General features: G+C 38.6%; 2 protein-coding genes across 6 annotated transcripts in view; one reads left to right on the top strand and one right to left on the bottom strand.

The window, feature by feature from the left end:
* Positions 1 to 629: 629 nt before the first annotated feature.
* ccdc50b (coiled-coil domain containing 50b) lies at positions 630 to 18,327 on the top strand. 4 transcript variants are annotated; one of them, XM_046875592.1, is made up of 12 exons: positions 630 to 873; positions 1,325 to 1,397; positions 5,038 to 5,100; positions 5,235 to 5,358; positions 6,270 to 6,360; positions 14,542 to 14,644; positions 14,801 to 14,886; positions 15,060 to 15,110; positions 15,427 to 15,531; positions 16,339 to 16,436; positions 16,533 to 16,636; positions 16,710 to 18,327. In XM_046875592.1, exons 2-12 carry the CDS (start codon positions 1,337 to 1,339, stop codon positions 16,853 to 16,855), a joined length of 1,032 nt encoding a protein of 343 aa, XP_046731548.1. In that variant the 5' UTR covers positions 630 to 873; positions 1,325 to 1,336; the 3' UTR covers positions 16,856 to 18,327. The 4 variants fall into 4 exon arrangements, with proteins under 4 accessions (XP_046731548.1, XP_046731549.1, XP_046731546.1 ...); XM_046875593.1 differs by having other exon boundaries at positions 1,286 to 1,397; positions 16,764 to 18,327; XM_046875590.1 differs by having other exon boundaries at positions 631 to 873; positions 1,286 to 1,397.
* A 276-nt stretch (positions 18,328 to 18,603) lies between these two features.
* tnfrsf9b (tumor necrosis factor receptor superfamily, member 9b) overlaps positions 18,604 to 21,679 on the bottom strand; it is a 4,918-nt gene continuing 1,842 nt past the window's right edge. Inside the window, exons 4-7 of one of the 2 annotated variants that reach the window (XM_046875596.1) lie at positions 21,049 to 21,121; positions 20,840 to 20,952; positions 20,615 to 20,755; positions 18,604 to 19,152 (exon numbers count right to left, since the gene is read on the bottom strand). In XM_046875596.1, the coding sequence (XP_046731552.1) occupies positions 19,040 to 19,152; positions 20,615 to 20,755; positions 20,840 to 20,952; positions 21,049 to 21,121 (440 nt within the window). In that variant the 3' untranslated portion in view covers positions 18,604 to 19,039. Of the gene's footprint in view, positions 19,156 to 20,614; positions 20,756 to 20,839; positions 20,953 to 21,048; positions 21,122 to 21,679 lie in introns of both variants that reach the window. The other variant, XM_046875595.1, reaches the window with a different exon arrangement.

Here is a 21,679-nt window from a genome sequence, read left to right as displayed (position 1 = left end):
TCTTCCTTCAGAATCACCTCTACACCATTTCTCTTTCCATCCACACCATGATAGAACTCCCTTTCCATTTGGTCTCCTGAACACACAACATCTCTACCTTTCCCCTCTCCATCATATCAGCTCCCTCTCTCCCTGTACCAGTCATAGTACCAACATTTAAATTACCAACCCGAACCTCCACTCTCCTCCACTTCTCCTTTCCCTGCTGTCTCTGTAGACGTCTTCCTCCTCTCCTTCTCCTCCTTCAGCCAACAGTAGCCCAATTCCCACCTGTACCCTGTTGTCTAACGATACCTGTGGTGGTTGTTGGTAACCCGGGCCTCGACCGATCCGGTATAAATTTCTGTTTCGTGATCCACATATTTGATTCGGCACATGTTTTACTCTGGATGACTTTCATAACACAAACCTCCACATCTATCCGGGCCTGGGACCGGCACTAAGAGTGATTTTTTTTTTATTTATAATTAGTTGTATTAGTGTATAGGTGTAGAGTTTATGTAATCTGGTCTTTTTGTTTGTGTAGCGAAACGCGCAGCTGGGTGCAACTTTCCCAATGACCAGCAGGTGTCGCGCATGTGCAGAGACGCTATGTGTGTGTGTGTGTGTGTGTGTGTGTGTGTGTGTGCGTGCGGGTGGGTGGGTTGATGTGTAGGTGTGTGTGTGTTGCGTGTTTGGTAGTAGAAGTTGTGGAAAGCAAAACGCTTCTAACTGCAGAAGCATTTACTATCTGACTTTCATTTGACTGGGATTTTAGTGTTAGTTGTTTATCAGGTGTGTGTGTGTGTGAGACAGTGTAAGTGTGGTGTGGTACAGAAAACTCATTAGGACCCAAATAGAGCAGAAACGAAAATCTCGGAGCGGCTGGAGAAGGTGAGAGACATCTCCATGTGTTATTATTATTATTATTATTATTATTATTATTATTATTATTATTATTTAAAATAATTCTTGTCAATTTAGGAAATTTTGAGAGTTTGTGTCACGTGACTTAATTGTAATTACTAATGTGTGCTCATTTTATTATTGCTATTATTGTATGTTCGCCTCTTATCTATCTATCTATCTATCTATCTATCTATCTATCTATCTATCTATCTATCTATCTATCTATCTATCTATCTATCTATCTATCTATCTATCTATCTATCCATCCATCCATCCAGCCATCCTTCCATCCATCCATCCCAGTTTGATGCCCAATACAATACCAACACAAGACCATTAAGTATTTAATTAAGAATTGATTGAATAAAGTACAGATGTTTGTAATCTTTAACATCAGGTTCTGTGTGCTGTTTTGCTGTTGTGGTGCACGATGGAGGTGTGATCGATTATGAATGCCACCATGACACAGATCGGGATCGATAAATCTCATCTGCCGCACGTCTACGACGGTAAACATCTCGATTATTCACAATACTTTTTTTATCCAAATATACGCTGTTGTAAAACACTACAGTGATTTTACACTGGTGTGTTCAATTCAAGTTTAATGAGTACTTCTGTGGAACAGGGTGACATTGCTGGAAAGAGTTATCCGTGTGTGTGTGAGAGAGAGAGAGAGAGAGACATGCAAGACATTCCTAGCTTCAATATCGGAGTGAAGTGGAAAAGAGGGGGAGTTAAGGCAGATAAGGCTTTAAGAATGTCCGCACTTTCCCTCTAATTACTTTGGACGAGCGTACGCACAGTGAACATCCTGACAGGCAACTGAGAGTATGGAGAGAGACAATTTTATTCTGAAAACAAACAGTATGGTTTCTTCATTCCTTTCTTACCTTTATTAAGTATTGTGGTTATAAAACACACCTCCAAAAACAGATTCGAGGCACGAAAATGGACCCTGAAGTTTTCTAATAAAAAGGAAGAAAAGATATTAAAGGGACGAAAGTTTTCAGAAACCCGGAACGGTCCAATTTATTACACTCTTTTATTCAAGTCTATTAATTTATATTTGTATAATGCTTTTAGCAATGGGCTTTGTCTATTGAGACACAGATAATAATAATAATAATAATATTAATAATAATAATGTGGTAAGAAAGAATAAATAAAATGTTCTTTATAAGTGTAAGTTTATCCCTAATGAGCGAGCTGGTGGCGACTGTACCAATAAAAAAAACTCCCTAAGATGGTATGAGGAAGAAACCTTGAGAGGAACCAGAATCGAGAGGGAACCTCATCCTCATCTGGGTGGCACCAAATGTCCATTTATTTGATTTGTTGGTCCGAGTTCAGGATCAGTTTCGGATAGAATCTAGTGTGTGAAAAAGTTTACATAATGCCAAACTCTGTGTGTGTATGTGTGTGTGTATGTGTGTGTGTGTGTGTGTGTGTGTGTGTGTGTGTGTGTGTGTGTGTGTGAGCACTTCTCCTTTCTGTCAGTCCGATATTTATATAATCTCTCCTACTTCACTCCATCGCAATACCAAATATAGACGGCTCTAGAGGAAGAAGATGGATTGTGTGCTGAAGGAAAATTGCTTGCATGATGATTTTCTAAACAGTGTCCTCAGTCTTTCTCTCTCTCTCTCTCTCTCTCATCACTTTCATTCCCTTCCTCCCTCTTCTCCTTCCCCAGGACTACTTCTTGTGCCTCACTTTAAATACTACCATCTGTGCACCCTCAGGTTATAGGTCATGTGGTGAAATCATGTAAATGAAGCCGAGATGAAATCGGGTCAAACAGCAATGTGAAACCCAAACTAGCCGCGACCACAACAACCACATACCACGCCCCTTTCTTACCCACGTCCCACTCGACAACCTTCACAACCAAAAATCAGTGTTAGTCAAGATACAATATATCACTAAAAGTTTTGGGAGATATCTGTGGTTCCTTCTAGCATGAAGTTCTCCCTTCACTTGAATTAAGAGACCCAAACCTGCCCCAGCATTACACACAGTGCACGAAGTTAGCTCCATGATGAGCATGGTTTGGATTAGCTGGAAGATCTGATATAGAGCTGTGAGTCCTATTGAATATCTTTGTAATGAATGTGAACACTGACTGAACCCCAGGCCTCCTCATCTCCTCACCTACATCACATACTAATACTAATTACTATTACTATTTTTTGCAAAAAAATCCTTATGGCTGAATGAGCAGCAATCAACACAAAATGTGGAACATCTTTTCCAGAAGAGTGGACGTTCAAAAAAGGATAATGGTCAGGTGTCTACAAACTTTCCATATGGTGTAGCTTTAAAACAAGGCTCAGCTTAAATTCTGTACACTACATTTTCAACCCAATACAGCTGATAGTGAAATAAAATATAAATATATGAATAAAACCGATATTAAATATTTAAAAAGGAAATACATTCCTTAAATGACCAAAAAAACAAAATGTCTGTCAGAATTTGTGAATCATTTAATATCAGCTGTGTTGTTTTTTTCCTCTTACAAACTTAATGTTGCTGCTTTGAGACCAGACGTGTAAAGAGCACCTGAAAATCACACTTGAGTAAACGTCTTTAAGTGTCTGATTTGAACAGTATTTGAGTATTTGACTCGTATTGAACGGAGGCTCAGAAGACACCAAGACACATTAGGGAAAAGCTGAAAACGGTTGATTTGTGAGGTTTTATTTCCTAATATACAAATCAGATTGTACACGTGCATTAACACCGCATTAACCAACAACACAACATCAACATGCCAGAATGAAACAAACACCAAACAAAAAAAAAAAAGACTAAGTAGTAAAACAATCTTTCAAAAAGTGATCTTCAATGAACTAATAAAAACACAGGATCATGTCACAGAGTAGAAGAGCAGTATTTAATGGACAAAGAAAAATGAAAGTAAATAAATTCAGATAAAGTCAAACATAATATTCAAACCTGCCTGGGATTTGATTCAGCTTCTAGAGAGCGGCAACATTTTTATTATTAACTATTACCAGGCAGCAGCCTTAATGACATCTTCAACAAAGGTGCAAAATGGTAATGCTTATTGTCTATTAAAATGTATGACCTAAAACGTACATCTATTGAATCATATGTATCAATCAATCAAAGTATTTTTACTCAAATGTTCTCCACCACTGTTTGAGACAATGTCCATCGTTAAAACGCTCTACAAATAAAACTGAATAGAGTTTATTTGAATTGGATGGGAGGTGGAAGCTCAGTGGTGACGGCATTGGACTCTGGATCTGAAGATCACAAGTTCAAATCCCAATCACCACCATGCTGCAACTGCTGGGCCCCTGAGCAAGGCCCTTAACCCTCAGCTGCCCAGTTGTAAGGCACTCTGGATAAGTGCGTCTGTAAATAAATGAATTAGAATTGTTTCTGTTCACGTTGTGGAACGTCCATGAGACACAGTTCTCACCTGTTTATAGCAGCTATAAACACTGGGGACTCCTTCCATACATTTTATATAAATGATTCATCTCTATACAGAAAGAAATCTCCATAGCAACGACATATTTCTTTGCGTCCGTGTTGTCCTCAAAGAGAAAACAAGGCGGTGTGTAAATCTCAGTCCTCATTTAGACTTTTTACACACACAGGAAATGCCAACAACCGTCCCGGCTTTTAATTCCAGGCGTAATTACGCAACGCCAGTCACGGTTGAAACGGACCTCTGTCCCGATCACGGCCATGTCAGCTTTTCCGTCTGAGCTCATAGAGCAGGCGGTGGGAGAGCAGGCCGGAGGGCAGAGCGACTATTCATTTCCATCTCCTTTTTATTTCTGAAATAGAAGAGTTTGTGTTCAAACGCTTTCCTCAGCAGTCAACTGGCTGCTTTGGTTTAATTAGAGGCTATTTTAGTTAAGAATTTGACTGGGTTAATCTCTTTCACACACACACACACACACACACACACACACACATGCATGGCTGTCTGAATTAACCTACTGTCCTGTCTTACTGACCCACTTGGCCAGTTTTCCTGTTATGGTTCAGAAGGCTGCAGTGTGTGTGTGTGTGTGTGTGTGTGTGTGTGTGTGTGTGTAAGAGAGAAAGATATCATCATCTGATCTTGCCCACACTTATTTGCGCCTGGCTTTTTCTCCCTGGCAGTGTGTGAGTGTTTCTCAGTGCTGGAAGACGGAGCCCTGGCCCACTGCCTTCAGGAGCAGGAAAGTGAGTAAACACACTCTCCATCACACTAAAATTACGACATGACAGTATAAGAGCATATCGACAGGGATGATGATATAGCTCGAAAAAGGGATGAGGTGACGTCATGACACGTTCTCCTACTCCCACGTTTTTAGTTGAGCGGTTCTACAGCTCCAACGTGCAGAAGAACCAGTCTGAGCAGAATGATGTGCGCTTGGCACGGAGGCTACATGATGAGGAGGAGGAGAGGGTCCGGCTCACACACCAGCTCCAGCAGCTGTAAGATTGTGTGTGTGTGTGTGTGTGTGTGTGTGTGTGTGTGTGTTTGAGAGAGAGAGAGAGTGTTTTCTAGGGAGTTGATTTACCAAAACTCCTCATTTGAAACCACTAAAAGTAACATTTTATTACACTAAACACCATTATCTCTAAACACTAAATGACCAAAAGTATTTGGACACCTGACTTTTCCACCCATATTTGGTTCTGCCCCAAACCTTTGGAGACATGCAGTTGTGTAGGATGTCTGGATGCTATGACAAACTTTTCCTTTCACTAGAACTACGAGACCAAAACCTGTTCCATTATGACAAGGCCCCTGTCCCCAAAACAAGCTGCATGAAGATCTGCTTTACACAATAATAATAATAATAATAATACAATGAATATTATTATTATTATTATTATTATTATTATTATTATAATAACAGGAAATGTGAAATGAGATGTTCAAAAAAATAATAATTTCAAAACAGCTATGTAATATTTGATGGTCTTCACATTCTGCTTTCTAAAAGGTGTTACACAGGATATCTTCTCAGAGGAGAAAGTCCAGCCTCAGTAGCATTCAAGATTTGTATTGATTGTCGATCATACAGGAGAAAGGCATTAGGTTGTTGATTTTTGATCTTTTCATTGGTCCTTCCAAAGCCACGCCCCTCGAAACACAAGATTGTAAGTGTGTGTGATAATATAATAAAGTTTAGTGTCTTGTGATTTAGTCTTTTTTTTTTGGTATGGCTTTTGAGGAGACCCTGAATGGAGGGTCTGTGTGAGGAAGCTAAAATTACTGACCGCACCTTTAACGATACTTTCTTCCTGCTTACTGATTACTATCGCACCGTTTTTAGAAGGACTTCCGCCGAACTGAGAATGACCTGCTCGGTATTTCCGTCTCTGTGGCTCGTCTGTAGGGAGAAGCAGGACTGCGAGTACGCGAGGGAGATTCAGGAAGAGCTGCGGCGATGTGATGAAGAAGCTCGGAGGAGGGAAGAGGAAGATGAGGTACTGTTCTACCAGGGGGAAAAAAAACGATGTGGTTTTGACTATGGGGTCTCATACAGCACAGAACAGAACAGTAGGGACGGGTCGTTCCTGAACTATTCATTCATTTTAAAAAGCGACTTGTTCATTTCAACTGGACGTGCACGAGCAAAGCATCGCATTTCGACGAATGAGATTCAAAGAAACAAGTGACTAGAAAAGTCCGATCTTCCATCACTGCTGTATGCAGTCTCTCGCTTCTAAGTTCATTACCGAGCACCCGCACAGACGGCACTTGTTCCTGATGGTGAAGAGATCGTGGGGAACGAGAAAGTAAAATAGGAGTGAGAGAATGAGGCCTCTGTTTTTTAACGCTCAGCAGAACACTGCTCGATAGGAGACTCAAGTGCTCCTTTATTTCTCCGCTCCTTCAGACAGTCCTCCTCTAAAACACGAACGCTAGCTTGAAGAGGTTTAGCTGCCACCAAACAGCTTCGCAACCGTCTCCATAGCAACGTCTGGGGTTTTATTTTCAGCATAAGTCTGCATATGTAATGGTTCTGGGGAAGGTCGAGCTCAGTGGTAAATACTTTGGCCTTCTGATCGAAAGGTTTTGAGTTCAAATCCCAGCACCACTAACTTGAGCAAGGCCCTGAACCCCTCAAGTGCTTGTTTGTATAAATAAGATTATTGTAAGTCGATCAGGATAATCACTTCTGCCAAATGCCATAAATGTAAATGGTTGTTCTTTTATCTGGAGATTGTTATTCACACACAAATTCAGCATCGGTATTTTTTTGCTAATGTTACTTAATACATCACGATACTTAAAAATGTGGAAAAAAGTCTCGTATCGCTTATTTCCTCTTCTGCAGGCTCGAATTATAAATGGCATCATTCAGGTTAGAGTTTTACACAACACTAATGTATTAACAAAACAGTTCTTATTATTCGACCGTATCGCAGAACTACAGATGTATCACTTGAACTCCAGACGTGTCCGGCCTGATCGAGTCGATTTGAGGAAACAGGATTTTCTACAGACTATTAAAGTCTCTATTTATAAAACGGTGCTTCTTGTAAACAGTGTGTGTTCGGCGGCCATCACTCCCAGCCGCTTGTTTTTGGTTATACAAGAGGACGCTGCTATTTAAGGTCAAGTCGAGTGACTTTATTGTAGCACAGTGGAAACTTTTTTTTTTTGTAGCGTGGAAAATTTATGTCAATTTATTAGTTACCGTATTTTTTCGGACTATAAGCCGCTACTTTTTTCCTACGTTTTGAACCCCGTTGCTTAAACAACGAAGCGGCTATTTAATGGATTTTTCCTGGGTTTTTTTTCCGGTTTCACAAACTTCAAGCCAAAAAACTGAACCCCATAACATTAGACCAATGAAATTTCCAAACGGAAACGAAAAAATGCACCTCACCTGTGTTCTGAGCTGCACGGCATTGGGAGAAAAAACTTCCACCGGGTGATTTTTAAGCGCACGATGCCAAAGATAAACTCTCGAGAGAAATAGTTGTGAAAGGAAGGAGGAAGACAGTGAACAATTACTTTCTTGGTTGGCTACTGTTTAGATACAAGCCGTTGTAACGCGTTGAGTCTGGGTGAAGGGAGAGCTCGCTAACTCCAGTTACAACAGAAATCATATAAACACAGACAGGTTTCCAAAACTCACGCTTTTTTATTTTTCTTGGCAACAGAGTTACGGGTTAGTCAAAGAAATGAGCATCAGAAAATAATAAGGACATATTCCTCGGTCTTGCACACATGCAGTAATACCGGAAAAATGCTGTGGCAGGCTATTACCAAAATACCACTCTGCTCCTAAAGGAAGCGCAACATATTTCACCCATTACACCGTGTGTAACGTGTATTTCATTAAAGCCTGTGTAAAGTTCATTAGTGTAGACACCTGCGGCTTATAAACAGGTGCAGCTTATTTGTGTTAAAAATACAAATATTTGTAAAATTCAGTGGGTGCGGCTTATATAAGGATGTGCTTTATAGTCCGGAAATTACGGTAGATATTAATTAGAAATTTTGGGGAAATCTTTATAAATTATATCATGTACAAACATAAATATAAACATTTTGTTATGTAAGCTGACATGCATGCAAACAGATTTTAAAAACATTTTTTACTCAGATTTGATGGATAGTATAATTATGTTGCACAATCGCTTACACACAGCACAAGGAAGTTTTAAACATAAATGTATGTAATATTTTTGTAATGAGAAATTATGTGTACCTTATGGAGGAACGCACGGTGTATTTGGGGGCGTGGCCTCCGTAACCCTGCAGTACGTGTGCTGTGTGCAATTTTGTAAATTTCCAGTTAATTCCTGTTAATTCCCATGTAAAGTTTCCAGTCTTGAAATTTCCTTGTATTTTGCAACCCTAACAACAATACAACATTCTTTCGGGAACTAACTAATGGTGGAAACGTGTGCATCCTCACCATGTCTGTTTAAATAGTGAGAAATTCATGAACCAGATCAGTGACTGTCCAAAAATGTGTCACAACGGTGCAAATAATAAACAAACAAGAGAAGGTATATTTGAACGTTGGTCTCCCGTGTTTACGGCAGGAAAAGTTTTGCGAGCCAATCGATTTGTTGTTTTGCACAGAATTCCGAAAATCTCTTCTGAAATCTCACGTGTGATGAACACATGGTCACAGTGGAGTGTGTTACAGCAGGAAGAGACATGTACACTGTTTTGTGGCTTTTCAGAAACTTTATTCACTACACGCATGTTTCAGCACTGAGCACCTGGCTTATTATTATGTGTGTGTGTGTGTGTGTGTGTGTGTGTGTGTGTGTGTGTGTGTGTGTGTGTGTTGGGTGGGTCACCAGGGGCCCTGACTGGCTGTGTGGCCCCCTGTAACCCCTCTTACTGACTTCATGTAATTGAATTTTCCCACGTTAGCGTGAACGCTTTGGTAGCTGATGGGACATATCTCACCATGGTGCTGATGAGCAGTGCACCGAAGGTAGCTGTTGCGAAAGTTTGTGCCCCCTTAATGGTTTATATATAATAGTACATTATACTGGATTGTGATTGGCTGAAAGTACAGGTGTGAATAGTGGATTGTGAGATATCTATTGTACACATTTCCTAATTAACTTATGTAACTGGAAACATCAGTGACCACTTTAACTCATCAATGCTGGATAAAGGATATATCCTTTAACACTCAGCCTTTAACCCAGCTCTGGATTATCTCTTAGATACTGTATATACATTTAAATGTATTATATATTTAAGTAAAATGAATTTAATAATTATTTTAAAAGAACATTTTGTATTCAAGACATCTAGTCAATTATTAAAAGGCATACTATTACATATTACTAACAAAGCCATAAACAAGCAAAAGTAGAAGTAAAACTTCCACATTTTATGTATCAAGGATTATTAATTGTATATTTCAGTCTGTATTTTACTGAGGTTTTTTTAAGAATCAAATCTTCAGGTCAGTGTGTTTCATTAATGCATACTGATGTCATGCAGACTAAACATGTTTGGGTTTATTTAAGTTCAAACCAGATCCTGCTCTCGAGCTGTTCGCTGTCGAATACGGTGCAAACGGGACACTGGAAAACAAGCCGTCATACAAGCTGAAAGAGAAAATACTGATCTTGTGGAAAGTCTGAGAAGCGAGTGAGAAGTTGTTTTGGGCAGTGTGTGTCAAACAGCCAGGACATGCCATAAAAAATCCTAAATAAACAACAGAAGGCTTGAAAACCTCTTTGGAGATGAGTTAAATGATTATATGTTATTTCTAAACATTTGTATATCATCTGAACGTAGTGCACTTGTCCTTAATAAACAAAGAAGGGAATAAAAATAGAAATTTTAAAGGTTCAACGTCTTGCTAGTTTTTAGTATGATTTTATTTAAAGTGCACAAACCTTTGCACACAGCTGTATATAATAAATTAAATACATATAAATAGACATTACAGTTTGTGATTAATTATTTAATACAAATCTACTTTTATACTTTAAATAAAATGTAAAGAAAGGATTTAAGTGATCTTTGGCGCCCCCTGCGGTTCCTGTCGTTCCTGCATTTTAAAATTGTACACGGTATATGAAATTGTTTTGCTTTATATCTATATACCGTGTCCAAAGGGTGGAAACTCACAGTCTTTTATGATTTCTGAAGCTATGAAGGTTGACCGAACAAATTTATAAATGTCTAGACGTTCCACTTTATTTTCAGTGAAAAAATCCTCCTTTAGCATGAAGAACAGCTTTACACACGCTCAGCATCTGGAAAGTTCATTTCAACAAACATTCAGCATATGAAATATTTTGTTGCATAAAATCAAAGACATGCATGTGTCTCTCAAAACCCATTAAAGACGGTGTTTCCAAATATACTTCTGACTTGGTGACTGAGACTTCTAAAGATAAAGGTGTGGGGAAAGAATTCAGAGAATATCATTCTAATTGTATTTGTCACCCTCTGCTGGTGCATAGAGCTTATTACATTTAATAAAAATAATATTTTATTATATTCAAATAAAAATTACAATTATATCTTTTCTGTTCTAAAAGTGGGTCTTGAGAACAATTCCGTTCAAAGTTATAAACAGTTTATATTTTATTTTACATTATTTTTATTTGGGATTTAAATGTTAACCTTAATCATTAAAAAAAATAATACTTATGTGTTATATGATATAAAATATTATGTATTATATGTATTTAGTGAATGAAAAGTGACAAAATATATGAATAAAAAATATATTATGACTAATAAATAGTTAAAGAAATAAAGTATTTCAAAAATTATGAAGAATAAAATAATATGTTTTAAAATAAATCTATATCAGTGTTTTTTATTATTATTTTTCTTTCACATCTATCAGGGGTTCGAGCTTTAATCAGTCCTCACCCTCTTTTTTTTTTTTATACCTATTTATATTTTCAAATGTATTTTCCATAGAGGTGTGATCTTTTTGTGCGGCGTATTTTATCTTATATAAGTGGGTGTGTGTGTGTGTGTGTGTGTGTGTGTGTGTGTGTGTGTGTGTGTGAGAGAGAGCGAGTGCGCAGCAGAAGAAAATAGCTAACAGCACTTTAGTGTTTCTAAATGTGGCCTCTTTGTATCAGTGCAATAATACGGAGTTCCCGTGATGTCACACTTATAGAACAGCAACAGGAACTAAGACACACACACACACACACACACACACACACACACACACACACACACACACACACAGAGACCAAAAAGTCACACACCAAAATAAGACTCGCCTTCAGACTCAAGAACCTCACGTTCTGCACATGCCTCGTGTGTGTGTGTGTGTGTGTGTGGGTGGGTCTGTGGTTCATGGGTGGTTCATACTGAGCTGTACTTTCCTCTTCTCAGTGTGTTTTTGATGTGTGTGGAAATTTCACAGCCCCCATAGCAGTGAAGATGCTGCAGTTTCAGGCAGATTTCAGACTGTTGGACGTAAATCATGGACCAAGCCATTATAATCACACACTCTTTCCCAGTTAGCATGTAGAACTCACTGTTTTCATCTCCTACTTTGTGTTTTTCTTTTCTTTAATACTCGTTTGGTGGAATTTTTTGTTACTGTGTATCGGTGTGTAATTCTGGATTCTGATTGGCTGAAAAAGTGTTGATTAGCAGCAATGAGTTCTAATGTGGTTCCTCTAGCAGGAGAAGGATCTCGGGTTCTGGTACAATAAGTCAAGTCAAGTCAAGTGGTTTTTATTGTCATTTTTACTATACACAGTGGTACACAGTACACAGTAAAAACGAAACAACGTTCCTCTGAAACCCTGGTGCTACACTAAACAACAAAACAACATAAAGTGCATCGAGTGCAGCCTGGTGCAAACAGTGCAAACAAAAGAACAGTACAGACAGACAGAGTGCAGACAGACAACACAAGACAAGACAAAAGACAAAAACCAAGTATAGTGCCGACTAGTAAACCTACTGTATACTTAAATATACAGTACTGTGTGAGGAGAAATGTAAAAACTATACCCAGGAGAAAGTATAAACAGAACAGAGCAATGTAGTGCAAAAAAACAGCAGCAAGAAGGTGCAAAGACAGCATGTAAACATTATACTGTAGTATAAAAGGTGCAAAAACAGCATGTAAACATTTACTGAATACAAGGTGCAAGTATAAATAATAATAAATATATAAATGGTGGTGGAGTGGATCGAGATGAGTGATAATTGTGTTTAGTCCAGGTTGTACAGTTCAGTAACAGTAACACACAGTGAGTGTGTGTGTGTGTAAGTGAGTGTGTGTGAGTTCTGTTCAGTTCTTTGTGTTGAGAAGCCTGATGGCTTGTGGAAAGAAACTGTTACACAGTCTTGTTGTGACGGCCCGAATGCTTCGGAACCGTTTTCCTGATGGTAGGAGGGTGAAGTTTGAGTGTGAGGGGTGTGTGTGATCGTCCACAATGCTGTGTGCTTTGCGGATGCAGCGTGTGGTGTAAATGTCCATGATAGAGGGAGAGAGACTCGATGATCTTCTCAGCTGTCCTCACTATCCTCTGTAGGGTCTTGCGATCCGAGACGGTGCAATTCCCAAACCAGGCAGTGATGCAGCTGCTCAGAATGCTCTCAATGGTCCCTCTGTAGAACATGGACAGGATGGGGGGAGGGAGATGGGCTTTCCTCAGCCTTCTCAGAAAGTAGAGACGCTGCTGGGCTTTCTTGGTGATGGAGCTGGTGTTAAGTGACCAGGTGAGGTTGTCCGCCAGATGAACACCAAGGAATTTGGTGCTCTTGACGATCTCCACAGAGGATCCATCGATAATCAGTGGAGATTGGTCGCTCTGTGCTCGCCTGAAGTCCACAACCATCTCTTTCGTTTTGTCCACGTTCAGAGACAGGTTGTTTGCTCCACACCAGGCAGTTAACCGTTGCACCTCTTCTCTATATGCTGACTCATCGTTCCTGCTGATTAGACCCACCACGGTCGTGTCATCAGCAAACTTGATGATATGATTCGAGCTGTGCGTTGGTGCACAGTCGTGAGTCAGCAGAGTGAACAGCAGTGGACTGAGCACACAGCCCTGAGGGGCTCCAGTGCCTAGTGTGGTGGTGCTGGAGATGCCATTCCCCGACTTTTTAAGATATTAAGTTCTCTGTGCTAAAATAATAATAATGTGCAGACAAACAAAATCATAATGCAACAAATATAAATATGTAGGTTTTTTTATTGATATTATGCATAACAATTATTTCAATGAAAAAGGTACAAAACTGATTGTCCTGCTCTGACAGAGATCCTACCAGCACCATTATTATACATTATCCAAACTACTGCTAATATTATACATTATACATATTATACAGCATTATATATTATACATTATACATATTATACAGCATTATATATTATACATTATACATATTATACAGCATTATATATTATACATTATACATATTATACAGCATTATATATTATACATTATACATATTATACAGCATTATATATTATACATTATATAATCTGCATTTCATCTGCTAAATGCCATAAATGTAAAAAATTATATTATGCACATTCCCAATCCATTCTATACTATATTATCATTATCATTATATATACCGTACATATACATAAGTTTGACAAATTGTGCCGTCTAGACGACTGGGGCAGAGCGTCTAGAAAACTGCAGCTCTTGTGGGATGTTTCTGGTCTGCACTGGTCAGATCCATTAGAAAAAAAAAATCTTGTTGAAGAAAATGTAATTGTACATGTCCTGATGTTCAGAGAAGGAGTCTCCAGTGCTTCAGCGCTTTGTCAAAGTAAAGCTGTAACTTTATGTGTGAGAGAAAAAAGGGAGTGAAAGACTGTTTGCAGCTGCTATAATGTGAGAACAGGAAGTAAAAAAAAAAGTGTTGTTGGTGTATTGCTTACATTAATGCCCTTTATTAGAAGCACTTATCCACAGAGACCTACATTCATCTCATTTATACACGTGAGGGCTAAGGGCTCTGCTCAAGGGCCCAGCAGGAGCTGCTTGGTGGAGCTGTGATTTGAACTCATGACCTTCTGAGCAGAAGTCCAACATCTTCCCTTATTGAGCTACCACTTAACCATGCTGCTGTGTATTAGAGAGTGGTAAGAGTGGTTATGTGATACTGTATAAAATAGGATGTAATCATTATGATATTGTGTGTGTGTGTGTGTGTGATGGTAGGAGATGGCGAAGCAGCTGCAGGATGAGGAAGAATTAAAGATTAGACAGGAGAGAGCTGAATCCGGTCACCACGAGGACGGAGGAGTTTCACCGCTCAGCCACGGTACTCTGATCCTCTTCTCTTCTCTCTCATCCTGTTTTACCTTCTCTCTTCTTTCTGTCTGTTCCCTCATTCTTACCATCTCATTTTTCTTGTCTCTTCTTTTTCTCTCTCTCTTTCTGTCTCTCTTACATTCCCTCTCTCCTGGTCTCTCCTCAGGGTGGAGGCTCTGGGAGCAGATGATGCAGGATGCTGATTTGGCTCGTAGACTGCAGGAGGAGGAGGACAAACAGCCCCACTGGAGGGTAGATCTCCCTCTCTCTCACTATCTCTCTCTCTCTCTCTCTCTCTCTCTCTCTCTCTCTCTCTCTCGTTCACACACACACACACACACAAACACACACACACAAACCATTATATAAAGTGACCTCGACACTGTACTTGATCAGTTTACACACTTTCTTGTTCTCGGTTCCAGACCACTGACACTGACATGGATTTCCGTACAGTACAAGTGGCCCAAGATGAGGTGAGAGAAAAGCTGGATGGATGGATGGATGGATGGATAGATGGATGGATGGATGGACCTATACTGAATAATAAAATAAAAGAAATAACCAAATGGAAGGATGGATAAATAGATGATGAATAGATGATTTACAAATGGATGTATTAAATGAACTTGGATTAACAAATACAAAATGGAGAGAAGATAAAGATGGATGGATGAATGCACAGATGGATGGATGGAAGGATAAATTGATGGACAGGATGAACAAAATGAAAATGGAAGTATGTGAACCGAATCTCTTTTACTCTTTTTTAAAATTTTATTTTATTTTTAGGAACTCGCTCGCTTCATGCAGCGACAGGAGAAGAAGGGTAACAGGTGGTCACGTGACCTGCTTGCCCTGGAGAGGTCACATGATCCAAGCGGCACAGGCGGAAAAGTAGGGATCCTTGACATAAGTCATTATTTCGTTATTTAGTTTATTAATATAAGCTGAAGCCAAATATTATATATGATTTTCTTTTCCAACGATGTCTGATTCTTCACCAAACTGTAACCACAAAGTTGGAGACACACATTTGTACAGGACGTCTTAGCATTTTCCCTTCACTTAAACTAGGAGACAATCCTGTTCCTGCGTGACAATGCCTCTGTATTTAAATCCCAGCTCCATGAAGATCTGCATTTCATGGCTTAGATTTGGTGGAAGATCTCCTGCTATAGAGCTATAAACCCTATTTAACAACTCACCTACATCAATACCTGACTTTACTAACACCCTTGTGGCTGAATGAAACATCTTCCTTGAAGAGTGGAGGTGATTATAACAGAAAATTCAGACTTAATGTGGAATGGGGATTTTCTAAAAGAAGCACATACCAATCTTATGCTCAGGTGTCCATTTTTCCCATGTAGTGTGTATGCCTTATTTTACTGAAATAAGGAAATGTTCTCAATTCAAATGTGATATCAGTACGATATTTATATAATATACACTTCTAACTAAATCATTTCTTACACATATCTGAGTCACAAAATACGTCTGAATCATAAATCAGGAAGTGAGAGTTTGTGTCATGTTTCATAGAAAAAAAGAATAAAATAAGAAACGTTTGGTTTCCGTATTTGAGCAGGACGTCGTTTTTTTGTGTTTTCAGACAATCTTACTGACATTTAAAGATTTCCGTTTACGATATGCATTTTTTCAGTTGTATTAGCAGTTCATGTGATTTCATAAATTCTGCAGATGTTGAGAGAGAAGCTGAACTCTGAAGGCCTGCACTCACCTGTGGAAGAAGAACAATCCCTGGATCCGAACCCACTAATCCCTACATGCACTACTCTGTTAGTTACACACACACACACACACACACAGAGAGAACTGTCTTTATACTGCTACAGTACCATCACATTCCCTATTATCTATTTTTTTTTTTACAGACATCACAGACACACACCCCCCTTCTACAACATTGCAGAAGAACTGGACCCAACGTTCACCGGGAGGAAACCGGAAAGCCGGGTCTCGAGCGGCTCATCGCCTGGTAAATTCCTCATTCAAATATCCTGAGAAAATGTTTTATTGGGTTGCTATGAAAGAGCGTATCATGTGTGCAGGAATCTGCCTGGCTCCTCGTACACCCCACAGCATTTTCTATGACTACCTTCCAGAGCCTTCCGTCGCCCCGCCGAGCAGACGCCATGCCGACAAACCCGGACGTCACAAAGCCAAAGAGAAGCGGGAAAGCTGTAAGCAGCAGTGAAGCGATCAAGGTTTTATATTGGGAATAAAACACGGTGCCGGGGAATTTACCTGTAACTGCACGACTGGAAAATGTTATTCCGCCCTTAGAAACAGTTACACGTGTTTATTAATCGGACAGTGACACATCATACGCTTTTTATCCATTTATAGTTACGTTGACATGTTAGTTCTATTGTCGCTTACTCTATAGCAGCTATAAACTTTCCCTCACCAGCGTTCTCTCTCTCGTTTGAAGGCTCTAGCACTGGAGACTCCTTCCATTTTTCCATTGCTAAGCGTTCATTCTTTATAAATAACCCCTGTAAAAGCTCCTGGTACATGAACTTAACTCTACTTTCCTGACCAATCAGAATCCTGGATTCAAGAAAACTATTGTACGTTTAGTGTCCAAATGTCTGAAACCACTGTTCAATGTCTTCATACACTCTTCATGCAGTTCTAATGACCTCAAATTCTGGGACTTCAGGGAAGGTTTTAGATGAGCAATGATAGACTGATTAACAAAAAGTAGTTGTTTTAAAACTACTAAACTACAAAAATGATGAGTAAGACTGATTAAGAGGAAGAATAATAATAGTCAGAGTATTATATTTTTTCAATTCTATAATAATTGTTATGAGCCCAAATCTTTATAAACATGCTTCAAAGTTTAGTGGAACATCTTCCTAGAAGAGTGGAGCTTATTATAATAGTAAATGGGGACTAAATGTGGAATGGGATGGAAAAAAAAGCATAAATCTTACAGTCAGGTGTGCACAAATCTTTTGGGGTCTGTAAAACCTCTCCACATTCCACAGAGTTCTCATAGATCATTACTTTACATACTGAGTCCTTTTACAAGTGAGAACTTTCACTCGAGTAGAAATTAGTAGCTACTAATGTAGTGTAATTGGTAGTGATCAAGTTACAGGAGGAGTTGTATTGATCCCGGGTTCGTTTTTAAACCAGAGATTAGTTTTACTCGAGTACAGGAGTGGTGTACGCCATCCACCGCTGGTGTTCATACACCATACTACTGAAATATCCTGGAATTTTAAACGCAGTTTGTTTGCTTTGCCCAACAAGTGATCATCAAGAGCATGAAGTTGTTCATCAATAAACCTCGGGCACCCACGTTCCTTAGAGCACTTTTGAAAGATTCTGACCACTGCAGACCAGGAACATCCCACAAGAGCTCCAGTTTTGGAGATGCTCTGACCCAGAGGTCTAGACGTCACAATTTGTCAAAATCGTTGTGCATGTTTGGCTTTCTGAGGCCTGTTGTACATAGGAATAACATCAAGAAGAAAATCTTGCTAAGATTGCTAAGACTTTGGTGTATGTTACGCACTCGTCTAACTTTCTACACAAACTCTTTTTGCACTCTATCACTCTGTCCTGTACAGATTTCATTTCACTGTAAGATTGAAGTAAAATCTTCACTGTAATAATCACAGCAAAGCTCTGAATAAATGTCATTATAAGCAGTAATAATGTGTAACACGGAACAGCCCCGGGACTGACGCATGACTCTGCGTGACCTGATGGCTCTTTGTGTGCAGCGTGTTTCTGATCACACGCAGGAAAATTCTTGTCATGTTGAAGTGTTTAGGTGTCAAGCTGAGTCACAGTTATAGATCTGCTTAGCTACAGGTTCCCTCCACCCACACACACACACACACATTCTGGGTGTAGGATTAATTCTTCAGTAATACATTTTGTCACTGTAAGAACCCATAAAACTATAAACAATAATAATAATACAAATAATAGTCAAAAATAAAAGCTTTATTCATAGAGCATCTTTTATACATTTTAAATGCAACACATAGTAGTTTACAATGAGAGGAAACACCAAGAAACACAAATCCAAGTGTTCCAGTAATTAAATAAATTATAGCAGTGAAAAGGAAAATAATTCTTTTTAATAAAAAAAATATATTAAAACTTTTAGACAATGCAATTTTTTATTTTTTGCATAGACATTATTAAATAATTTTTTTATCCTAAATAAATAATTAAGGTGTCATGAATATACTGAAATTCTTCATTTTAACAAAGCACTATATATTATATAATATACTATAATGCTATATAATATCAATATTTATCATATAATCAAAATTTAAAAGCTTATTTTTAGTTAAAATGTATTTCTTATGCAAACCTACGCTAACAGAACATCTCTGTAGGAGCTCTTGTGTCACACGACCAGCTCAAAGGGCTTATCGTCCATGAGCAGAGACGAATTACTGCCACTCTCCTCCTGAGGAAAACAGAAAGTGCACTGCTCAGGTTCAGGCACCAGCCTCCGCCCTGCTGAACACACACACACACACACACACACACACACCAACCATTAGTGTTAATCTGGTTAATCATTTATAATTGATTTCTAAATTTTGTATATATCCTGGAAGTGCAAGTTCTATTGTTGCACTTTTGATCGGAAGGTCGTGAATTCAAATCCCAGCACCACCTTCTGGACCCCTGAGCACGGCTCTGAACCCTCACCTGCTAACCTTTGTGATAGTGGGGCTTGAACCCCCAACTTTCTGTTCAGTAACCCAGAGCTTCAACCACTGAGCTCCCAGTAAAATCATCGTAAGTCACTCTGTATAAGGGTGTCTGCTAAATAATGACATTTGTAAATGTAATGTATATTCAAAGTTTTCTTTCATGCATTAATCAATTGGTTTATATCACAAACTACAGGAACAATTTAACACCAAATGACAGAAAGGAGGTCATTATGGAGTGGGTGACACAACATGGTTTGGGTTTCAGACACCAGTGAAACACTGACTTTTGATGACTTCTGGCTGAAAAGACAAATTGACGACACACGGGGGATGATGGAAATGTAACGCTACAGGAAAATAAACACGCTGAATAATGGGAATCTAACAAACAACTGGGAAATAAAGAAATAAAGCCGTGAGTTACATGCTTAATGTTGAGAATCACAAGGAATAACTGGGAATCTTAAGTTACTGTTAACTACATTTAAGAAACTGGAAGTTTTGCTAAGTGACTGGTAATTACACAAAGAAACTAGGAATGTTACACTATTAAACTGAAATAAACTAAAAACTAGTAATATTATACTAAGTAACTGGGATCTACATACAAATACAATTTTATATTAAACAACTGGGAACTACATGAATTAAAGAAATTACATTAAGCGACTAGGAATGTTACAGTAAGTACCTGGGAATTACATACTGAACAACTGGGAATTGTATACTAAGTAAGTGGAAATGTAATACTGAACCTTATACTAAGGAATCTTATACTAAGAGACTGGGAATTGCACTAAGAAACTAGGGAATATTACACTAAATAACTGGGAATTACATTAAGAAACCAGGAATGTTACACTAAGTACCTGGGAATTACAATATGAAAATGCACATCTTTTTAGCAACTTGAAATTACAGAGACTATGAATATTACACTTTTAAACTGGAAATTCCACTAATAACTACGATAATTACACCAAGTAACTAGGAATTAGCTTTTGAATAACTGGGAATTGTACCCTAAACAACTGGGAATCACACTAACAACCTGGGAATATTACATATATTTATATTAGGCTACTAGGAATACTGCACACTAAACACATTGGGAATCTTGATAGCTGCACACTAAATCATAATTCGATTAGTATCAGTCACAAACAACAGGACAATTTAAAAACCAGATGATAGATTTCATTTTCCTGTTCATGAGCTTGTTTTTTGAAAGTTTTTGGTCCATAACAAGGCCTCACCAGTTTCAGTTTTCTGAGGTTCTGGTGGCGTCTTCACCATCTTATCCTTTAGAAAATGCATGGCTACACACAGCAGCAGCATCACTGTACTGATGACCAAACAGGCACAAATGATAGCGATGACCACAGTCGTCCCAGGATCTACACAAATTCACAAAACACAATTCATTCACATTGCCGTCTATAACACGGTACTGAAATAACCCGAGGGCCATTTTTACATACAGGAATCGTTGCTGTAAAACTTTGGTGGAATCTCGGTGGGTTTGATATCAGCACAGACGATGTTGCTGACGGCCGTCCCTGCAGCCACAATTTGCTGATCCGCTGATGGACAGCTGAGGAACCGAATCACAGAACAGACAAAATGTCACATGAATGATCATAAAAAAACTAATATATGATATAAAAAGCGGTTTAGAGGCTCGTCGTACCTGCTGTTCCACTTAACGCAGTGATGATGAAGCTGATTGTTGAATGTTCCTGCAGGGCACGGCTTGCATCCTCCTGTTATCATACAAATGTAGGTCATTACAGCCATGATAAACTTCCATAATGATGAGTTTATTAACAGCACACAGAGTTTTTGTGTTATTAATTGTGCTGGAACAAACCTAGAACTTGAACCGACTCTTAATAACGTCTTAATAACTTTTTAAGGGCGGTTTTTGCAAAAAAGTGTTGAATTACACACTCGTAGATCCTATTTCTTTGTTAGTCAATTTCCATAGAAGAGAAATATTTTGGCAAATGGTAATTGATGATGGTGAAGCCAAATTCCTGTTGAAGCCAAATTCCGTGTTGAGTTCTTGGGAAATCTCATACCTAGCTGCAAAGATCTCAGACCTTTAATATACTCATTATATTTATGTAATATTATTTATATAAGCATTTATTACAGAAATATAAAAAGAGTATATAAAAGGTTTATTAGGGGCTGTAAATTGAATAAAATATTTTATGAACTTTTGCTATGTTTCCACACGGACGGTTTTAATTGCCGGATCTTGCCATCAGCAAAACAAATGTTTAGTGATTAAAGATTTTTCAGTGGAGTTAATTTTT

Source organism: Silurus meridionalis, chromosome 19 (genome assembly GCF_014805685.1).
Source record: "Silurus meridionalis isolate SWU-2019-XX chromosome 19, ASM1480568v1, whole genome shotgun sequence".
NCBI lineage: Eukaryota > Metazoa > Chordata > Actinopteri > Siluriformes > Siluridae > Silurus > Silurus meridionalis.
The sequence above is the reverse complement of the archived record's forward strand: the minus strand, read 5'-3'. Positions and strand labels throughout refer to the sequence as shown.

What these genes read in the sequence shown, in the direction of transcription:
- ccdc50b (XM_046875592.1), top strand. Translation starts at nt 1,337, where the DNA reads ATGAATGCCACCATGACACAGATCGGGATCGATAAATCTCATCTGCCG. An exon ending in ACACACCAGCTCCAGCAGCT is followed by an intron (nt 5,359 to 6,269) that starts GTAAGATTGTGT and finishes GCTCGTCTGTAG; the next exon opens with GGAGAAGCAGGACTGCGAGT. An exon ending in ACAAACAGCCCCACTGGAGG is followed by an intron (nt 14,887 to 15,059) that starts GTAGATCTCCCT and finishes TCTCGGTTCCAG; the next exon opens with ACCACTGACACTGACATGGA.